The 18,294-nt window shown below is 48.0% G+C and overlaps 1 protein-coding gene across 46 annotated transcripts in view; it reads right to left on the reverse strand.

Moving 5' to 3' along the window:
* Window positions 1-18,294, reverse strand: part of EPB41L4B (erythrocyte membrane protein band 4.1 like 4B) — a 139,058-nt gene that overhangs the window by 71,235 nt on the left and 49,529 nt on the right. For 25 of the 46 annotated variants that reach the window (XM_086315837.1, XM_086315836.1, XM_086315831.1 and 22 more), the window contains 10 exons: window positions 17,504-17,548; window positions 15,340-15,392; window positions 10,897-11,017; window positions 9,512-9,599; window positions 9,266-9,354; window positions 8,900-8,969; window positions 8,637-8,806; window positions 6,407-6,516; window positions 4,115-4,145; window positions 788-821 (listed from right to left, as the gene is read on the reverse strand). In XM_086315837.1, coding sequence (XP_086171963.1) covers window positions 788-821; window positions 4,115-4,145; window positions 6,407-6,516; window positions 8,637-8,806; window positions 8,900-8,969; window positions 9,266-9,354; window positions 9,512-9,599; window positions 10,897-11,017; window positions 15,340-15,392; window positions 17,504-17,548 — 811 coding nt within the window. Of the gene's footprint in view, window positions 1-787; window positions 822-2,085; window positions 2,695-4,114; window positions 4,146-5,479; window positions 5,750-6,406; window positions 6,517-8,636; window positions 8,807-8,899; window positions 8,970-9,265; window positions 9,355-9,511; window positions 9,600-10,896; window positions 11,018-15,339; window positions 15,393-17,503; window positions 17,549-18,294 lie in introns of those variants that run through there. The other 21 variants (XR_015132090.1, XR_015132092.1, XR_015132093.1 and 18 more) reach the window with 9 other exon arrangements.

An 18,294-nucleotide genomic window follows, 5' to 3' on the forward strand; every position in this document is an offset into this window, starting at 1 on the left:
TACATACAAAAGTTAAGCTGGACCCAGGTTGCGGAAGGCTGTGAACAACCAGTGAGAGCTACCCATGGGCCGTGGCTGACGGGCAGGCACGGGGTTCGGGCCAGCAGCCATGGAAACCCACCTTTGCTCCTTCTGCAGGTAACAGGCCTAGCACGGTGCTTATAAAGCAGGTTCTAGAAACTACCACTCCACGAATGGTAATGGACCCACCACCAATAGAAAGTGGTGGAGAAGACTAGCTGTTTTTATGGGGGTTGGGGGGGTGCTGTCCAATAGTCAAATGATTTGGGGAAACCCTAGATTTAAAAAAAAACAAACAAACGTGTCTTCCTTGAAGGACTTCTTGGTACTTTTGACACCCCAAAGGGCACTGGAAGATCCAAGAAGAGAATGAAGGACGAAGCATTTCCCAAATGTGTGACCACATCCTTTCCTGGAGGCGCATCTCCAGGGACTCATGTTCCCTGGGCCTAGAACACGTGGACAACAGCTGCCTCCCGGGAGGACCCGAGACGCTGTGTCTGACCACCCAGAAAGTTTGGACGTATGTCCCTTTTTCTTGCCAGCGGACAAGGTAAAGAAAAACAGGCAGCTCAGAAAACCAAGAAGAAGGAGGGGTTGGAGAGAAGGTTCTCCTCTTACTGTTTTCTCAAAAAAAAAAAAAAAAAAAAAACCACATATTGCTGTTATTTCTTCAAAACCTGGTTACAAGCATAATGACTGCTCAGTGTGGAGAATTTAGACACTAAGAAATATGACATGAAAACCTTTAAAAGCAATAGCTCACCTGGTAATTATGGACTTCAGGATTTGTTTTAGAGCTAAAAAAAGAAAAAAAAAATTGTAATAGCCTGTAAAGCAGATTGATTACTGATTTATTTAACAGCTATAAACTAATTTAGGATGCTGGCTACTCTGTTAGCAACTTTTACAAATCCTATTTCTTTTTGGTTACCAGCAGTTTAACTGAGTACATAATTGGGAAAACTAAATAGCAGCTCTCATTAGTCACTTAAAGCTCACAAATTTTAAAAAAGCTCACAAATAAAAATATCTAGGTAAGATCCCAGAATCCCAGTTGTGATGTTACATTTTGGAGGTAAAAAAGAGGTCCTTTCACAGTTGGGCAAACCAAGTAACTTTAGCGCCCGTTTCAGGTTGCCCTGGCATCGCTGGGTGGCCCATGGTATCAGGCAGCTCCAGTGACGCCCAGGGCTTTATCCAGTTGACAGAAGAGTCGCGGGTCCCCTCTGAGCATCCACCACCACGGGCCCCACTTCTCTCAACAAGGCAGCCATGACATGGCCACCACTCTGGAAGGTTCGTTCCATATAAGGTTCTGTCCTGGGAACTTCACATCTTGTCATTTAATCCACACAGCAAGGTTATGAGGTGCATACATGTTACCACCTCATTTTATAGATAAAGGAATGGTTGTCTAACAGAGGAGTTAAAACACTTGCTGGCTAGTCCACAGCAGAGACATTCTTTGCATAATCTCTAGGCCCCCTTTCTGCTAAGCCACCCTGGCTCTCTGAGAACCTGAGGAAAGCTTCCAGGCTCCTCATGCACGATCCTATGTTGACGGAATCTGAAGTCTAACCACTCTGGTCGGAAGTATGGACAGAGACAGCTGGTGTGAAACACAACGCTTGGCCAGAGAAACCACAAACCAACCCAAGCACAGCCATCGGGCTACGCTGCTAGGGTGGCACGTTCAAAATCAAGGTTTCTCCAGCAATGAGAAGGAAACCCATCATGGCTATGAGTCTTGCTTGAGGTCCAAATAGTCCTGGGCTCCAGTTTTCAGAGAGGGCAGTGCACAGCGCCAGGCTCTAGGCCAGATTCACCCCCTGCTGCCCTTCCCTAGGAGGGCTAAGTGTCTGCAAGATGCCGTACTCCTGACATTACCTCGGTCCTCAGAGTGCAATTGTATCCCCAGCTCCCACAGCACTCCTCCCCACCCCAGGATCCCACAGGCTGTGAAGAGCAATTGAACAGCTGCGAACAGTGGTTATTAGCTCATTTGTTCCTAAAGGGTATATTTACTGGGGTTGGTTTTTTCCCTTGGTGGAGTTGTTTTTTTTTTCTTTTAGCTTGTTGTACTTCCTGATATATATAATCTCTACTAGATGCTATGAGGAAAATGTAATTTTATTAGGGAAAAACAAACAAAACAATCACTTCCTGAGCGAGCAAAGGAAAGAAACATAAGTCATAAGCCCCTGAGAATGAAAAGCAAGACACACACTAGCCACCACAGGGATCCTGGAAACACAGCAAGCTTGTGGGCCTAAAACTAACCCACGTGGGATCCCTGAGCTCTCCTCTTATTCTCGAGGTCCAAGCCTGGTGTGGAGCAGTTCAACAGGCCCCTCAGGGCCTTCGTGAGATGCTGGGAACTGAACCCAGACACAGGAGTCAGACACCTGATGCCCAGCCGAACGAACGGCACCGCAGGCAGCGTGTGCAATCAGAGATGCAAAGCTGAGTTTTCCAGCTGTGTTAACACAAGGGCCAGCTACGTTCTCCAAAATCTTGGGGTCCCTGAGGTGTCTTGAGGCTGCTTGGGTGTGGGGTGGGGTGATGAGCAGCAGTTGCCAGCCCTGCCTTCGGGTCCCAGCTCAGCAGCATCCAGAATAACGCCAACTGGTCTGTTCTCTGTCCTGGAAAACCTTCCACGGCAGGTTTCCCCTAGGGGGCCAAAGCCAGAGGCTAAAGAAGTTTGAAAAATACTTAATCGAGCCCAACCTCTTTGTTTTCAGATGAGAAAAAGGAATGCCCAGAGCTGGTTAGTGCACCACTGGGGCTGGGCAAGAGGCCTCCCAACGTCTCATCACCAGCCCGCTCCTCCGCACGCTCCGCCAACTGCCCAGGGTGCACAGCGCCCCAGAGCTGTGCTGACCTCAAAGACCACCCTCTCCAGCAGCCTGAGCCCTATGCCTGGGATGGCCAGAGACTTCCTAAACAGGACCACCAGTGGCTGAAGCTTGGACCCAGGGGCGGAAACAATTATAGTCTGGGGTTCTCTAACATAATAGCTGTCCACCAACAATTATAGTCTGGGGTTCTCTAACATAATAGCTGTCCACCAACAATTACAGTCTGGGGTTCTCTAACATAATAGCTGTCCACCAACATTTATAGTCTGGGGTTCTCTAACATAATAGCTGTCCACCAAACATCCAAGCTCACATAAGAAAGCAATTGTTTCAGGGAGAGAAAGGCACATACCAGGTGGGACAGACTGGGACCTAGATCCCCCCGGGAGCTTTAAAACCAGAGATGCCCGGTCCCCACCCCCAGAGACTGATTAGCCTGGGGTGCGGCCTGGCCGAGGCTGTCACCAGCTCAGCAGGTGATTTCAATGTACAGGAAAGATGTAGGCCACCTGTGTGGTGGGGGCGGGGCGGCAAACCACGCCCCACGGGCCAAGCCTGGCCCACCTGCTTTTGTGAGTAAAATTTAATTGGAACACAGTCCCGGTTATTCACTGACATCCTGTCCGTGTTGCTTTCATGCTCCAAGGACAGAGCAGAGTGGTCCTGAGACAGACAGCAGAGCCTACAACATCTAAAATGTTTACTACCTGGCACTTGACAGAAAAAGTTCACTGACATCTGTGCTAGAGACTTTCAGTCTCATGACGAGTTCTCTTCCTGCAGGAATGTCACTGGGTGTCTGATAAAGGTCTTCCACGTGGTCTGACATAAAACCCACATGTCACTGAGCGAACCCAGCTTTTCTCCGGGAGCTTCGGCTTTTCCATAGCATGGCCCCTCTTTCCCACCACCGCCTGCAGAGCCGTTAGCACACCCTGTCTGTCCCACAGACGCCGATCACCTTCGTCACCACTGTTACAATACCCAGAGCACAAAGCCACTCAAGCAAAGCAGCTGTGCTTTCCAAAGTAACAAACTATCTTGGAACGTTCTATTGTGTACTTGTTGAAAGCCAGGTGGACCATAGAGCCTGGCAGCAGAAAAAGGGGGTGGGAGTGGGGACCATCAAGGCCTCACTTCATGATTTAATTGTATTAAGGATAAACATCACCACTGCAAATAAATACAATAATTCGACAGCAGAGCTGTCCCCAGACTCTGCGGGCACTTACCAGAACTGAGCTGCTATCACTGGGTTACTTGCTTTAAAGGAAAAACAGAAAAAATAAAGACATTTTAGAGAGCTTGACCACTTTGGACCACTTTTTACCAATGACTGGGGAAGAGACTTCCATGATCTCAGAGCAGTCCTGATCCCAGGAGGCAGACTCTTCACCCTGGTTACTTCTCCTTTCTGGAGAAAACATACATCACCTTCTTGCTGTGCCCCACCCTCTGATTCGCTCTGAAAATGATCGCTGAGCTAGTTCTCAGGACCAGGAGCCCTAGGACGCAGAGACGAGACAGTCCCTGCTCTCAAGGAGCTCACAGTCTTCTTACAGATAGAGACTGCATCGGGAGACACTACAAATGGAAATACAAGCATGAGCCTGTGCAGGGGAGCTCAGGGCAGACGCCTCCAACCCAGCCCGGGTGTGAGTCTGGAGAAGGATCATGGACAGAGATAGATCTTCTGTATCTAGACTCCATTTTGTTATGTGAAAACTGGAGCACGGAAAATCGTTACATGTTTCCCGAAGAGGCCAGAACTCTGCCTGGAGAAAATGCCAGGAAAATAAAGGAGGAAAAGAGACTGGAGACCAGGAAGGGAAGTCGAGAAGCACAGAACCATGGAGTCAAGGCCCCTGCCGACTGCAGCAGCCACAGCCTCTGTGTCTGCACACCTCCAGGGGCTGGGGACTCACTCTCCAAAGAGGGAGCACTATCTCTGGCCGGCCACATCAGAAAGTTCTTCCTTATACCGGGGTGTTTCTGGGCAGCTTTGAACCAGTAGGCTATAAGCACAGTGCTCGCCAGGGAGGTGAACACAGCTCTTGGGACAGAGCATGCTCTCGTCTCTCTCCCCACCCCATCATCTGTCACTCCCAGCTCCTGCAATCAATCACCCTTCAAGGATCCACCACCCTCCCTGGACACACCCCCACCCTCTCAACCTCTGGCCTTTCTTGAAAGTGAGGCCACGTTCCCTGGGCTCTGGGGATTTTCCCCCCAGAGAAGCAGCCAAGAATGTCTTTAGAGAGTTTCTGGTCACCAAACTACTGCTCCGTTGGTTTACAAAAGAAGGAAACTGCGGGGAACGCAAGGTTAAAGATTCTAGAATGGGAAAGCATAGGCGCCAGGTCCCACAAAGGCCCGAGTTATACAAGAAAAATATATGGAATGGCCACTACACTGATATCCAAGCAGGGGACAAGGGAGGGGTAGGGAGAGTGCAAAGGTTCTGCTATAAAAGAACAAGCATCTTAGTGCTAAACTCGAGGTCCTAAATGAAGGAGCAAGCAAGTACAGGCACGGAGAGCTAGGCTTTGGGACTGTAAACAATCCTGGACCGCTCATCTTCTGACTGCACCTGTAGTGGGTACTAGGGCCATACACGTGCGTGGCCACAGTAGTAAATGACAGACCAAGCTCAGGGAAGGGAGGAGTAGGGCCCACATCCCGGGGTCTGGCTAAATTCAAGGGCGGGGAATGTTTGGATTAATTGTGGGCCCTGAGTCCAGTATGTAAGAGTTCTGGTTCTCCTCTTACAGAGTCAGAACTCTGGTTAGCACGAGACTGATGTCCCCACGTGAAACTGGAAGATGGAAGACAGGACTTCCCGGGTGGTCCAGTGGTTAAGAATCGGCCTGCCAACGCAGAGGACGTGGGTTTGACCCCTGGTCTGGGAAGATTCCACATGCTACGGTACAACTAAATCTGTGTGCCACAACTATTGAAGCCCACGTGTCCCAGAGCCCTGCTTCACAAGAGTGACGAGAAGCCCACCCACCACAACTACAGAGTAGCCCCCACTTGCTCTAACTAGAGAAAGCATGAGCACAGCAATGAAGGCCCAGCACAGCCAAAAATAAATAAGTAAAATAGATTTAAACCGAAAAAGCCACCACCAAAAAACCCAAACAAAGAAAAAGATAAACTGGAATATGGAGGAGAGACAGGGACAGTTTTTCCCTCAGAGACACATCATCGTCTTCCACAGGCAAGAAACAAGTTCACCGATGACATCTCTGAGGTCCCAGGTCCCAAAGAAGCAAACAGGCGCAAGAAAGGAAATATGGAAAAGGGAGAAGAGATGAACGCACCCAGTGGGAAAGACTGAAGACAGATGGATGGTGAGAGGAGCTTGATTCCCACCAAGAGAATCCCACTGGGGTTTTGCTGTAAGATTCATCGTGACAGAGAACAATAAACAGTTCCTCCAAAAACTGCTTCACCAAACTCCTTGGGGCTTAACCAACTAAACCATGACATAAAATTCCAAAACAGAATGCAAATCACACCACCTTTGAACGTCGAATGTCTCCGGGATGGATAGCGTTTACTAGGCTTTCTCTCGAAGGTGCTGGTTCTTCGTAACCTGGCGCCATGTGTCGCTTGATATTCCGTCCGCCCACTGGAAAGCAAACATTTCACGGCATGCTACCAAAATCGGAATGTTGGTACAGTGTATGTATTTGGAAGTGAATTTTTATATTCAAGAGCTCCAGTGTAAATTTCAACTTATCTCGAACTCGTTTGGTAAAGACACACGCTAAATTTAGCTGTTTGGAAATAAAATCGCCATTGCCAAATCCAGGCTGTATTCTGTATCTACCAAAGGACAAACCTACAATTTAGGGACCAGCCACTTGACCATACAAACCAAGGAGGTCCAAGTATCTGGAACGTTTGAGTAAGAGAACACCGAATTGCACATAAAATAACCTTTCATAAAACATATTAGGTAGATGTTCAACTCTTTTAAAAGGCTGTTATCAGTGACCACTTAAACTAAACCATGGCTTTCCTTGCTATGCCCAGGAAAACACTGCTGCTTTCAGCAAGGCTCTCAATCACCCTGACGCCCAGCTGCAGCTTCCAGGTGGCAATGCTGTCTTTGTCTGATCTATCACTGCTTCATTCCAGCCATCCTTGGTTTACAATTTATCACCTGGAAGGAGGCACTTGCCACCTGCTCTAACTGCCTCCCAGGGGCAACCTCATCTCCAAACTCCCTTCCATCTCATGCCTCTTTTTAAAGAGCACAAGGGAACCTGGGCTAGGCCAAGCCCCACGGGAGTGTCCTCCCGGGATAGAAGCCTGTCTGGGCAACTTCTACAGTCCCCTGCTCATTTCAACAACAGCAGACTTCAGAACACCATGCAATGTCTCTGCCAGGCTTTGCGGTCATGACATCTCCGACCCTCCACAGGACCCATGATTTGAGTATTTCTCAGCAAGGACTTAGTACCCCCACTCCCCTCTGCAGCATTTAAAAATACAATCAAACAAAGTAATTCTTTAAACACAAGTGCACAGCCATTTCTGTGCACAGTCAAAGAATCTGAAATGAACAAATCCTCTGGCATTTTAAATAGAGTTCAAGGACATGCCATGTGTGGGAAGAGGTTATGAAACCACGTGAAGTTTCAGATCTTGTAACTGCAATTCCTAGATCTGTAAACACGCCTCAGAAATCAACCCTGGGAGTGTATTTAAAATGGACATTTTCAGGTTTTATTCATACAGGCACATGTGTGCAGCCACAGACTCTAATTACAAAAGTCTTAGCTGGGGTCCTAAATCCTCATTTTTAACAAACACCCAGGGAATCCTCGTGCACTTTAACAGACACGGTCTTAGAATCACAAGTAAAAACATATCAGAATAAATTCTCTTTCTCCAGAGTCTTTTCAAATACTCCTGAGCCCGTCTGGGTCATTCACACAAACGGTGACATCCGCTCTTATTCCTCCTGCTGCTGCTGCTAAGTCGCTTCAGTCGTGTCCGACTCTGTGCGACCCCAGAGACAGCAGCGCACCAGGCTCCCCTGTCCCTGGGATTCTCCAGGCAAGAACACTGGAGTGAGTTGCCATTTCCTTCTCCTAACTGTCACCAAATACCTTGATGTTGGCATGTGACAGGCCATAGAGCAGTGGTTAAAATATAAGACAAAGGACCCTGACTGCCTGGGGTTGAGGCTCAGCACTAGCACTGACTGACGGTGGCCCTGGGCGGACTATCTACTCCCCGGCACTAGTTCCCTTATTCGCAAAATGTGCATAATCTGAGGACCCATCTTATTAAGGCCACAGGAAGGATTCCCCAGTTGGTACGTGAAAAGCTCCAGTGCTGGGTGGTTGATGGGGCTTTCTGAAATGATGCTCCTGTTCTACCTACAAGGGTACCGCCCAGTGTGGCAGCCACCCGCTTTCATTTGCACCGGGCTCCTGAAGCCTGGTTAGTGAGACTAAGGAACCACATTTTAACATGTATTTAACATTAATTAAATAGCCACCTGTAGCTCGTGTCTACTGAATTAGACAGCATGGTTCCAGCTGAATGTCAGTGGTTAAGCATTTTGTGATTATTAGTCTCATTTTATCAAGCAGGATAGGTAGGCTGAAAGAGCTCAGATGTTAAGAAAGAAGCTGGAGCGTGAGGTCCAATGCAAGTCCCCGAATGCACATCCACGGCTCCTTTTCCCCAGAACATCGCCGCTGCCCTCCTTCGAGCTGTAAAAATGGCGCCTACCTGAACCGGAAGCGAGAGCCCAGCCGGATGAAGTCCGACCTGTTGGACTTGCTGTTTCCCGGCGTCCGCAGCCGGAAGAAGGCGTGATGCTCCACGGCGCACTTCCACAGGTGCTTGCAGGTCCGGGCGCTGTCCAGGCGGAACACGAACGTGTGCTCCTGCTCGCGGCCCTCGGAGGGGAAGTGTGGGTTCCGGTTACGCGGGGCTGGTGACACCGATGCAGGGTCACTCCCGGCGAAGAGGAGGGATGGGGCAAGGCTTACCTGATCGTCATCCTCCACCACCACCAGCGTCAGTTTGCTCTTTTTAAAATCCATTTTGGTAATTTTCGGCCTGGCCAGAGAGAAACCATTTTAAAAGCACAGTCTGCAGGAGCAACCATCTACACATTACATAGCCCTTTCCTCTCTACCGGTTACGCTTTGATTTGCTTAAGAAATCATTCATTCAGGTAAGTGTGATTATTCAGAAGCGCCACTTCCATTGTCAGACACCCACACACGCAAGGGTCTGTGTGTTTTTAAAACGAATCTGGGTGTTGCCAGTATCCCTCGATCATCATCCCTCACATAGAATTCCACCACAAAAGAGGAAAAAGACATTTTTAATATAGGACAAAACTAAATTACCAAAAGAATAAGCCTATTTTGTTAGCTCCTTCAAAGATTAATATGCCTGTCGGGGTCAGTCCAAGAGAATATTCACAGCCATCTCTTCCCTACAAACAAACGAAGGCACAGTCGGTAGAAGGTTCTAACAGGTGGTCACAGAGCAGAATGCAAAACAGTTCTTCACCGCGTTACTTTGTTTGCACATTGTTTACACATTTTTCCCATCACAGGGAACCCCAGTTACTTAAATGGCACAGTTCTTACCCTGACAACGTGCATGTCTACCCCATACATTTCCAGCCACTTCGCTTTATTCAGATAGGAGAGTTCCGCCTGGGCAGGGCTCTTTCCCCTTAGAGAAACCAACAAGACACGTGTGAACTGCCATGTGGACACCCACAGGAGTCTGCAGGGCACGGCCACTCTGAGGGTGCTTGGGGCAATTAAAGGGACGAGGGATGCCATCTACATTAACATGACACAACCTCCAACGACAGACTGCTAACAGAATGAGGACAGAGCAGGGCTTACGATGTGAACGCTTGAGGAAGCACTTGTGTGTGTGTAGATACGTGCCCATGTGTGCAAAGGAGAAAGGCTGAGTATACATAGCTGACTGCTCAGAGCATCCTCCTGCAGGGCAGAGAGTAGGGTGGGGCGTATGGGGAGTGGGGTATGGCAAGATCCTATACCCACACTTTTCTACGTTGTTTCAGTGGGGTACAAGAATGTGCTGATGTCACCTGCCATTTTCAAGAGTCAGAATGGCTGCGGGACACCGTGAGACCATGCTAAGTCTCTGAGTCCAGGAGTGACTCGGCACGGGCAGTGTTTGGGGAGGATGGGCAGGCAGTAGGAAAGGCAGCGGGCCTGTTCTCCAGGCATAAAACTGCCAGGCTAGGGTGACTGAGGGGGAAAAGGGGACAAAGCAAAGGATAAATGACAGGGCTGGATTTAGCTGTGGGGACCACGTGTCCTGAAATGTAACTCTGTACAACACATGATCTAAGATTTGAGTGTCCCCGTAAGGGACCACAGGACACATTTCTTTAGGATTATGGCCTTGAAGTTCAGGACATGCACACAGCCCCTGGTATGCAGACTGGCTGGATCCAGGCAGCAACCCCCTGGCTTGTTCAGGAGGCTGGGCTAGTGGCCCTGGTTATTCGATGAGCAAATCAGGACCAGGCCCTGCATTTCTGAGAGGACCCAGAATGTGGTTTGGTTTTTACTGTACAGCTCGGGAAAGAGAGATGTCCTGTGAGCCTTTGGAAAAGCAGGGCTGAAGCACAGCAGAGAAAGCAGTGAAGAGCTGGAGCTGTTTCAGTCATCAGTAGAGCCGCTCCACCAGCAGATAAGAGTCTGACCAACGTTTGTTAGTCGCTCAGTTGTGTCTGACTCTTTGTGACCCCATGGACTGTAACCTCCAGGTTAAGGCTCCTCTGTCCAATGGGATTCTTCAGGCAAGAATACTGGAGTGGGTTGCCATTCCCTTCTCCAGGGGATCTTCCCGAACCAGGGACTGAACCTGGCTCTCCTACATTGCAGGAAGATTCTTTACTGTCTGAGCTCTCAGGGAAGCCCTCTGACCAACGCTTACACGTGACCAAATGCATACATTGGAATGCTGGATGGTAGCATCAAGGTACCTGCATTCTTTCCATCTCTGGAAGATATCAAATTCCATTGCTTCTGTCTGATTTGGAATGAACCGAAACTCAGACACAAGCTCTGGTGTGTGTTCTGGAAGCTCGCACTCCCCAAGCTCGGCTGCAGGTTTCATAAAAGGGAGAAAACACGAGACAGTGAATGCTTCTGGTTATTGCGCAGCAAGTCCAAAGGCGCTCTGCCCGACTGTAAACAGCACAGGTACCCCCTCAGGTACAACTAAGGCCCTCCTTTCAGGAGGACTTAACTCCCACTCGGTCCCCACAGATACATTCAGAATCCCTTCCAATCACTCCAGTGTGCTCCCCATTGGGCCATACACCATCATCTCGATTATGACTGTCTGTCTCCCGACTACTTCTCCTGCCCAGGGAGGCTGTGATTACATTACCCCCACCAAACTGTAGTGCCTAAATTTGCAATAAAAGGCAACTGCCAGGAATGGGGACCTGCCCAGGAACATCCGTGTAACAAGGCTCTCGTTAAGGGTGGGTCTGAGCAGCACACCAGAGTCTGCAGTGCTGGAGAGGACCAATCAAGAATTCAGTACAGGCAGGATCGGGTGTTGGGGTGGGGGAATGTTAGGAGGGAGAGGGAAGGCATGAGGAGGGAGGGAATAGGGGGTGAGAGGGCTGCGGAAGCAACTGCAACTCAGGCAGAAGCTGGGAGGGAGGCGGCTGTGCAGAAAGGAGCAACAGCCACGTGGGCGAGCCCAAGCAAAGAGCCCAAAGCCGCCCCCACAGAATGCAGGGCCGGAGGACACAGGAGGCCCATTCCTCCTCGACCTGAATGAGAAAATCTCTCTCCACTCCCCCAACCCTCGCAGGACAGGAGGCAGAGCCCAGAGGGAAAAGGAATCCCCCAGAGGCCCCTTTGCTCCTTTTCTGCAATTGCCTCTAGTACCTGGCCAATACAAAGCGTGGTCAGCAGGCCAGCAGTGTGGCCATCGCCTGGGAGCTTGCTTGCCATGCAGAATCTCAGGCCCCACCTGAGACCTGCAGGAGCAAACCCGCCTTCCACCAGGCACCCAGGAGGGTGGGGCACACGTTACTTGGAAAAACATGCATCTACAACAGGGGTTTTCTAACAAATATGCATCAGAACTGCCTGGAGGACTTGTTAAAACACACATGGCTGGCCCCCACGCCTAGAAGTTCTGAATCCATCGGTCTGGAATAAGGCCTGAAAACCTGCATTTCTCTTTTTTATTTATTTTTAACTGGAGGATACTTGCTTTACAATGTTGTATTGTTTCTGCCATACAACAACATGAATCAGCCATAGGTTTACATATGTCCCCTCCTTCTTGAACCTCCCTCCCACCTCCCACCCCAAAAACCTGCATTTCTAACAAGCTCCCAGGTGATACTGATGGAGCTGATGCAATATATTCCCAGGGAACATACTCTGAGAACCACTCCTTAACACAGAATCCCACCAACAAGCCAGCACATGACCAAACACCCCGAATTGACAGCAACCCTTAATGTACCTAACAGCCCTTTCCACTGGCTTCTGAGCCCAAATCCCAGTGCCTACCCTTCAGGAGAGGGACTCCTGTGGGCTTGCAGAAGAGGATGAAATGTCCCTGTCCACCCAGAGGAAGCACTGATACCAAACTGGGAGGGCTTGTGTGAGGACTGCACGACACAGCCTCTGACACTGGTTGGGGAACTCGGAGCTGTCTCCTCACCTGACCACAGCCCCTCAAATATGCAGCTCTCAGCTGGACGGCAGCCCTAAGACCACCAGGGGTCTGAATCAGGGTATGCGGCTGCTGGGGACTCTGGGCACAGCCACAAGTGATGCTTCTGCTCTGGACACATTTGCCCAGAAAAGGGGAGGGCTGGGCTTCCAAGGCTGGGGGCTGCAACTGACCTCTGACCTAGACTTTACCCTGAAGCTGCGGACCCAGCAAGGTCAGAAGGGCTGTCTGGAAAGAGGTCTCCTTGATATGAGCCACCCTGCAGCATGGGCCAAAGTGAGCCATGCATTTACTGGTGTGTCTGCACCAGACTTGATTAACTGTGCCTCTGACATGGCCAAGCACAGGAGAGAGAAGCCAATGACAAGGTTCCCACGAGACCAGGTGAGGGGGCTAGTGTCCCGCCTTATCATTAGAGGGACTAAAACAGGCCTGAGGGACACCCATCCTGAGGAAGCATGCTGCCTGCCTTCCAAGAACCTGCCAGCAAGAGCACACTTCGCTTAGCCGTGGTGGGGGGTTGGGGGTTGGAAGAAACAGCTCAGAGGCAGGAGGGCTTGACTCCCACTTGACCGGTGTGACCTGGGTAAAGTCCCTTAACTGCCTGGGTCTCTAATGCCTTATCCACAAACCTGAAACTTACAAAGCAGGGACACACCACAAATGACTACGTTTTCCCTCCTCCCTTTTCTTTGTACCTGAATTTATTTTCAAATCAACCATAAAATTTGTTCTCAAAAGAGCAGAGCCTCCAAGCAGGGCCACTGCATCACAACAACGGAGGCACTGATTCAAGGACGACTGCGGCAAGACACGTGTTCATGGCTCCAGCATGAGAGGAAACACCTTTCCTCTCAGTTTTCAAATGCACAGAGGCTCTCAAGAAATTTCACAGTCCTTGGGGAGCTCTTCAAGTTCATTCTGCACTTACTGATCACCTACAATAAGCCAAGTCCCCATTCAAGAATAAGCAGTAAAGGTGACTAAAGAACTGAAGTATCAGCAAATGGGAGTAATCTGGTCATTAAAAACCATCTTTATGAGTATGCTGCTGCTAAGTCGCTTCAGTCGTGTCCGACTCTGTGCGACCCCATAGGTGGAAGCCCACCAGGCTCCCCCGTCCCTGGGATTCTCCAGGCAAGAGTACTGGAGTGGGTTGCCATTTCCTTCTCCAATGCATGAAAGTGAAAAGTGAAAGGGAAGTCACTCAGTCGTGTCCGACTCTTAGCGACCCCATGGACTGCAGCCTACCAGGCTCCACCATCCACGGGATTTTTCAGGCAAGAGTACTGGAGTGGGGTGCCATTGCCTTCTCCCTTTATGAGTATAAACATGATGAAATATATGTACTAAAATTACCAAGTAGAAAACCATACAAAAAAATCTATACAACTCTGACCAGAACTACATTTTCAAAACTCAAAACACATAAAAACTCTGCTTGTCTGTGAATAGGATGGTAGGTTCCTTCCTTGCTTCTACTCGTCTGTTGTCCTGATAGTGTATAATAAGCCTGCACTGATTTTATAATTTGAAAAAACTTAGATCAAGTTTTAAAGCTTGGTAAATACAAAAGTCAGAAGCCAAATCTTATTATGGCGTTCAAAAAGAATTAGTAATTATGAATGAATACATCATCATTCATTATCCCATAGAAGCCAAAGAGCACACAGGTAAAGAGTCCACAACATATGTCTATCTGATGTGCTAACGAAATTCCCTATGTGCAGCTACATATTAGTATCCTCTTAATTAGTGCTGGAGACTTTAGTGAGTGTTTCTTGTGCATCTTAAACTAAAATCCATCAATGCATCATATGGATGGAATGGTCAACCCTGAAAGCCAGGCAGGCAGCCCTCGTACCCGCCAGTTCCCACCCACATGCTGATGGCTCCCCTGTCAGCACTTCCAGCCTGACCTCTCTCGTGGAGCCTGATCTGCACTGACTCAAGAAGCTACCAGAGGCCCCACTAGCACCTCTGAGCCAAGAGACTGCACAGATGTCCCGCTGTGGAACCCAACTCTTAGTCTAGCCATTCGCTGTTACCATCACCCCTTCTCAGCAAAAGCCTAGCAGTCATCTCTGACTCCTCTTTCAACACCGAAGCCTAATGACTGGGTCCTTCTCCTTATATTATTGATGTGGTTTGGGGGGGTGTGTGTTTAACCCCAGCCTTGGTCAGTTTGATTTTTTCACAGCTACATCTCACTACACCCCCAGCCCCAGTCTTGGTCTTGTTCCTGTCCCTTCTCCCCATCATAACCACTGTGGCCTTTCTAAAATGCACATCTGATGGGGCCTGCCTCCTTCTTCAAAGGCACCACTGCTGACAGCATGAAGCTGATGTGCTTTAAATGGGGTCAAGGTCACCCACTTTTCCAGATTTCTGAGCTTGGCCCTCTGTGTACTTCTCTTCTCTGTGCCCAGGATCCTCTGTTCATCTCCATCTACCCTTCCTCCCACGGGCCTGCCACTTCCGAGCCTCCTGCAGGTCTCTCCTGCCGAAGGAACCACACTCTGCTGTATGTGTGCACACAGAGTATGTGATCCTGCCTTGCGGTCCTCAGGGGACCGGAAGCTACTTGGAGATGGAGACTGTATCATGTTCATTTATACCCCCAAAGCAGAGCCCTGTGCCTGCTACATAGTAGACTGTCGTTTGTTCAAAGGAAAAGCAATAACTTTAAAATGCTAATTACCACTAAGGAGTAATGTACCTTGTAGGCAGAGAGCGGCTAATTCCACAGCTGTTTCATATGGGCATTTCAATCTTGGGGAAAAAAAAAGAAAAAATTAATTCTAAATATGAACTTTAATATTCATAACTATACAAAATGTCACTAAAACCATTTTTCAGAAGGTAGTGATATTTAGATAATGATTTTTGTTCTCTGTGGTTTCTATTTTTGCTGCCTACATTAAAAAATGCAAACAACCTGACTTACTCTCCCTGTTTCCCAAAGTCAGTTCTCCTCATATCTTAAATTAACCCCATCGAGGTACAGTTTCAACTCTAAGCATAATGGGCAATTTTCCTGAATCTGGCAAGAATGGGGAAGTTTGGAAAAGAGAATGAAAAGCCCTGCTCTTTGCTTTACTAGTTTTAAACTTATTTTATCTTGATTCGACACATGCATCTTTTCAAGGTGCCTTAAGTCTTTCTTGAAACAAGGTCCTAGTGTTAGAAATGAACAGAGAGACACTATATCTAAGATGGCCAGGACAGCCAGATACACCCAAGCGATCAAATAACTGAGACACTGCCACAGAGCTGTATTACTACAAATCCAGAGATCCCATTCATACTTGATACACAAATGTTGTTAGAAGAATAATAACGACATACATCGGTACAGCACTTCCTAGTTTTCAAAGCCTTTCACATGCGCGTATTATCCAGTTTGGTAACGACATACATCGGTACAGCACTTCCTAGTTTTCAAAGCCTTTTCACATGCGCATATTATCCAGTTTGGTAACGACATACATTAGTACAGCACTTCATAGTTTTCAAAGCCTTTCACATGTGCGTATTATCCAGTTTGGTAACGACATACATCGGTACAGCACTTCCTAGTTTTCAAAGCCTTTTCACATGCGCATATTATCCAGTTTGGTAACGACATACATTAGTACAGCACTTCCTAGTTTTCAAAGCCTTTCCACATGCGCGTATTATCCAGTTTGGTCAATGCGTCCAGTGTGTCAGCCCCTACTATGGGTGTGGCCAGTGCTCCCCACCCTTCACCTCAGAGGTAAGGAGCTGAGTGTTCAAGTGTCCTGCCCACCACTGGCCAGCTGGCAAATTCAATGCTGGGGCCAGAACACCAGGCTACTGGGAATATAGTAACGTCAGGCTGAGGTGCATGTCAACTGCAAAGTGCTGTACAAATCCAAGATGTCGCCACTAATGTTCTTCCAGACCGAAGACAATCACCAGGTAAGAGGCTTTTAGTATGGGAGCACAGTATGGTGAGAGAGAAATACACACACACGCTTTGATATACACACAATCAAAGATCCGCTATCTGTATCACACTGCTAAGGCGAATGTATACACTGTACAATCTACTTGTTCTAGAGTGTACATTTCACTAGGATTCTTGTAGCACATATTCTACAGAGAATTTGCAGATTCAGAAATCACATTTTAAATCTCCTTCAGGTTATATTCAAAATCAAACTGTATTCTTGTCAAGAGCAGGTATTGCTTTTTAGATTCAGTGGGTCTTAGTTCTTCATGTAGCAGAAAACAGTCAATACGTCTGGTGAAAAATGACACAGCTGTAAAAGTTGTGACTGCAGAAATCGCATATCCTTAAAATACATACACTGCCTGTAAAATCAGTCACTTCAGTGCCAATGCTTGTCGTGCTCAACACTGTATAGCCAGAGGCCTAGGCCTTAAAAACCATTTTTAAGAGAGGAAAAGGAAATGAGATGAGACATCTAAACCTCTTTCTAGTAGAATCAGAATGTAACCTCTTTAAATAAATGCAGATGGTGATGAGCGAGACTTTCAGATGATCCAAATACTTGTAAGTGTATACATACTAATAAAGTATCTTGCTTGCAAACACAACAAAAGCCGTTATGAATGGGGCAATGATGTGACCAGGGAGAGAATGACTCCCAAATACACATCACTGAAGATATCAAATGCTCTTGGAAATGCTTCAAGCCATATAGGAGTTATTTAACATAAGATGTTGATGATAGTTATACAAGAATTAGACTCACTTTACAATGCCTGGTGTACTTTTTTGAATTTTGAAAATGGAACAAGGGTAACGAGTTATAAAAAAAACACACACAGTGAATTATTTAGAAAATACACTATGATCTATCTTGAGTTAATGGTTAGAAAAAAAACATACTTACTTTCCTGAAAGAATGTCATGCCTGAGTTGTAAAACAAACAGGTACCTGATAAACATATACAAAAGTCAACAGAGGGTCACTGTTCCCCAGCCACTTCCAATCCCCAGCTTCCCAGCACTGCTCCCACCCCCACGCAGTCCGGAAGTCTGCATTGTAACAAGGGAGTCCAGGTCAGATGAGAACCTGGGTGGAAGCATCTCCTCCTGTCCCAGGAAGGCATTCCAGAACCTAGCTAGGAAGGTGAATGCATGTAGGAAATTTGCAAGATACTCGGAGGATGGAACATGGAAAGCTGCATGGTCCAATGACGCCTCCTCAATGCCCGTGAGCCTCCAGGAGACAGACAGACAGACAGACAGACACACATACACACACACCTCACACAATCCAACAGGTAGGGTGGAACCACTGCATCTGACCCTCAGCTAACCCTGCCAGCAGATTTCAGGAAGGATGCAGCTGATTGTATCAAAGAGTTTGCAGCTGACTGCAGTGAGCGACTGCTGGAGGCTTTTTTTCTGCTGAGATTAACCGCAGGCTCTGTCTTCAAAAAACCAAAAAACACATGTGTGCACACACACAGACACACACACACGCACACAGGAAACAGAAATCCCAGAACTGGTTAAGGAAAATGGGGAGGAAGGCAGCAAATAATACCAGAGGAGTTCACTGAAGTAAGAGATTAAGTAAGTGTCCTTTTTTACCAGGAGGATGTGGGCATCAGAACCGCTTACAGTGCTTTGTAAAAACCGAAGCTACCCACGCTCGGCTCCACACCTACAGAATGA

Source organism: Bos grunniens, chromosome 8, assembly GCF_055505025.1.
Source record: "Bos grunniens cultivar Pamir isolate PY7600 chromosome 8, Bosgru_T2T1.0, whole genome shotgun sequence".
In the NCBI taxonomy this organism is placed as follows: Eukaryota; Metazoa; Chordata; class Mammalia; order Artiodactyla; family Bovidae; genus Bos; species Bos grunniens.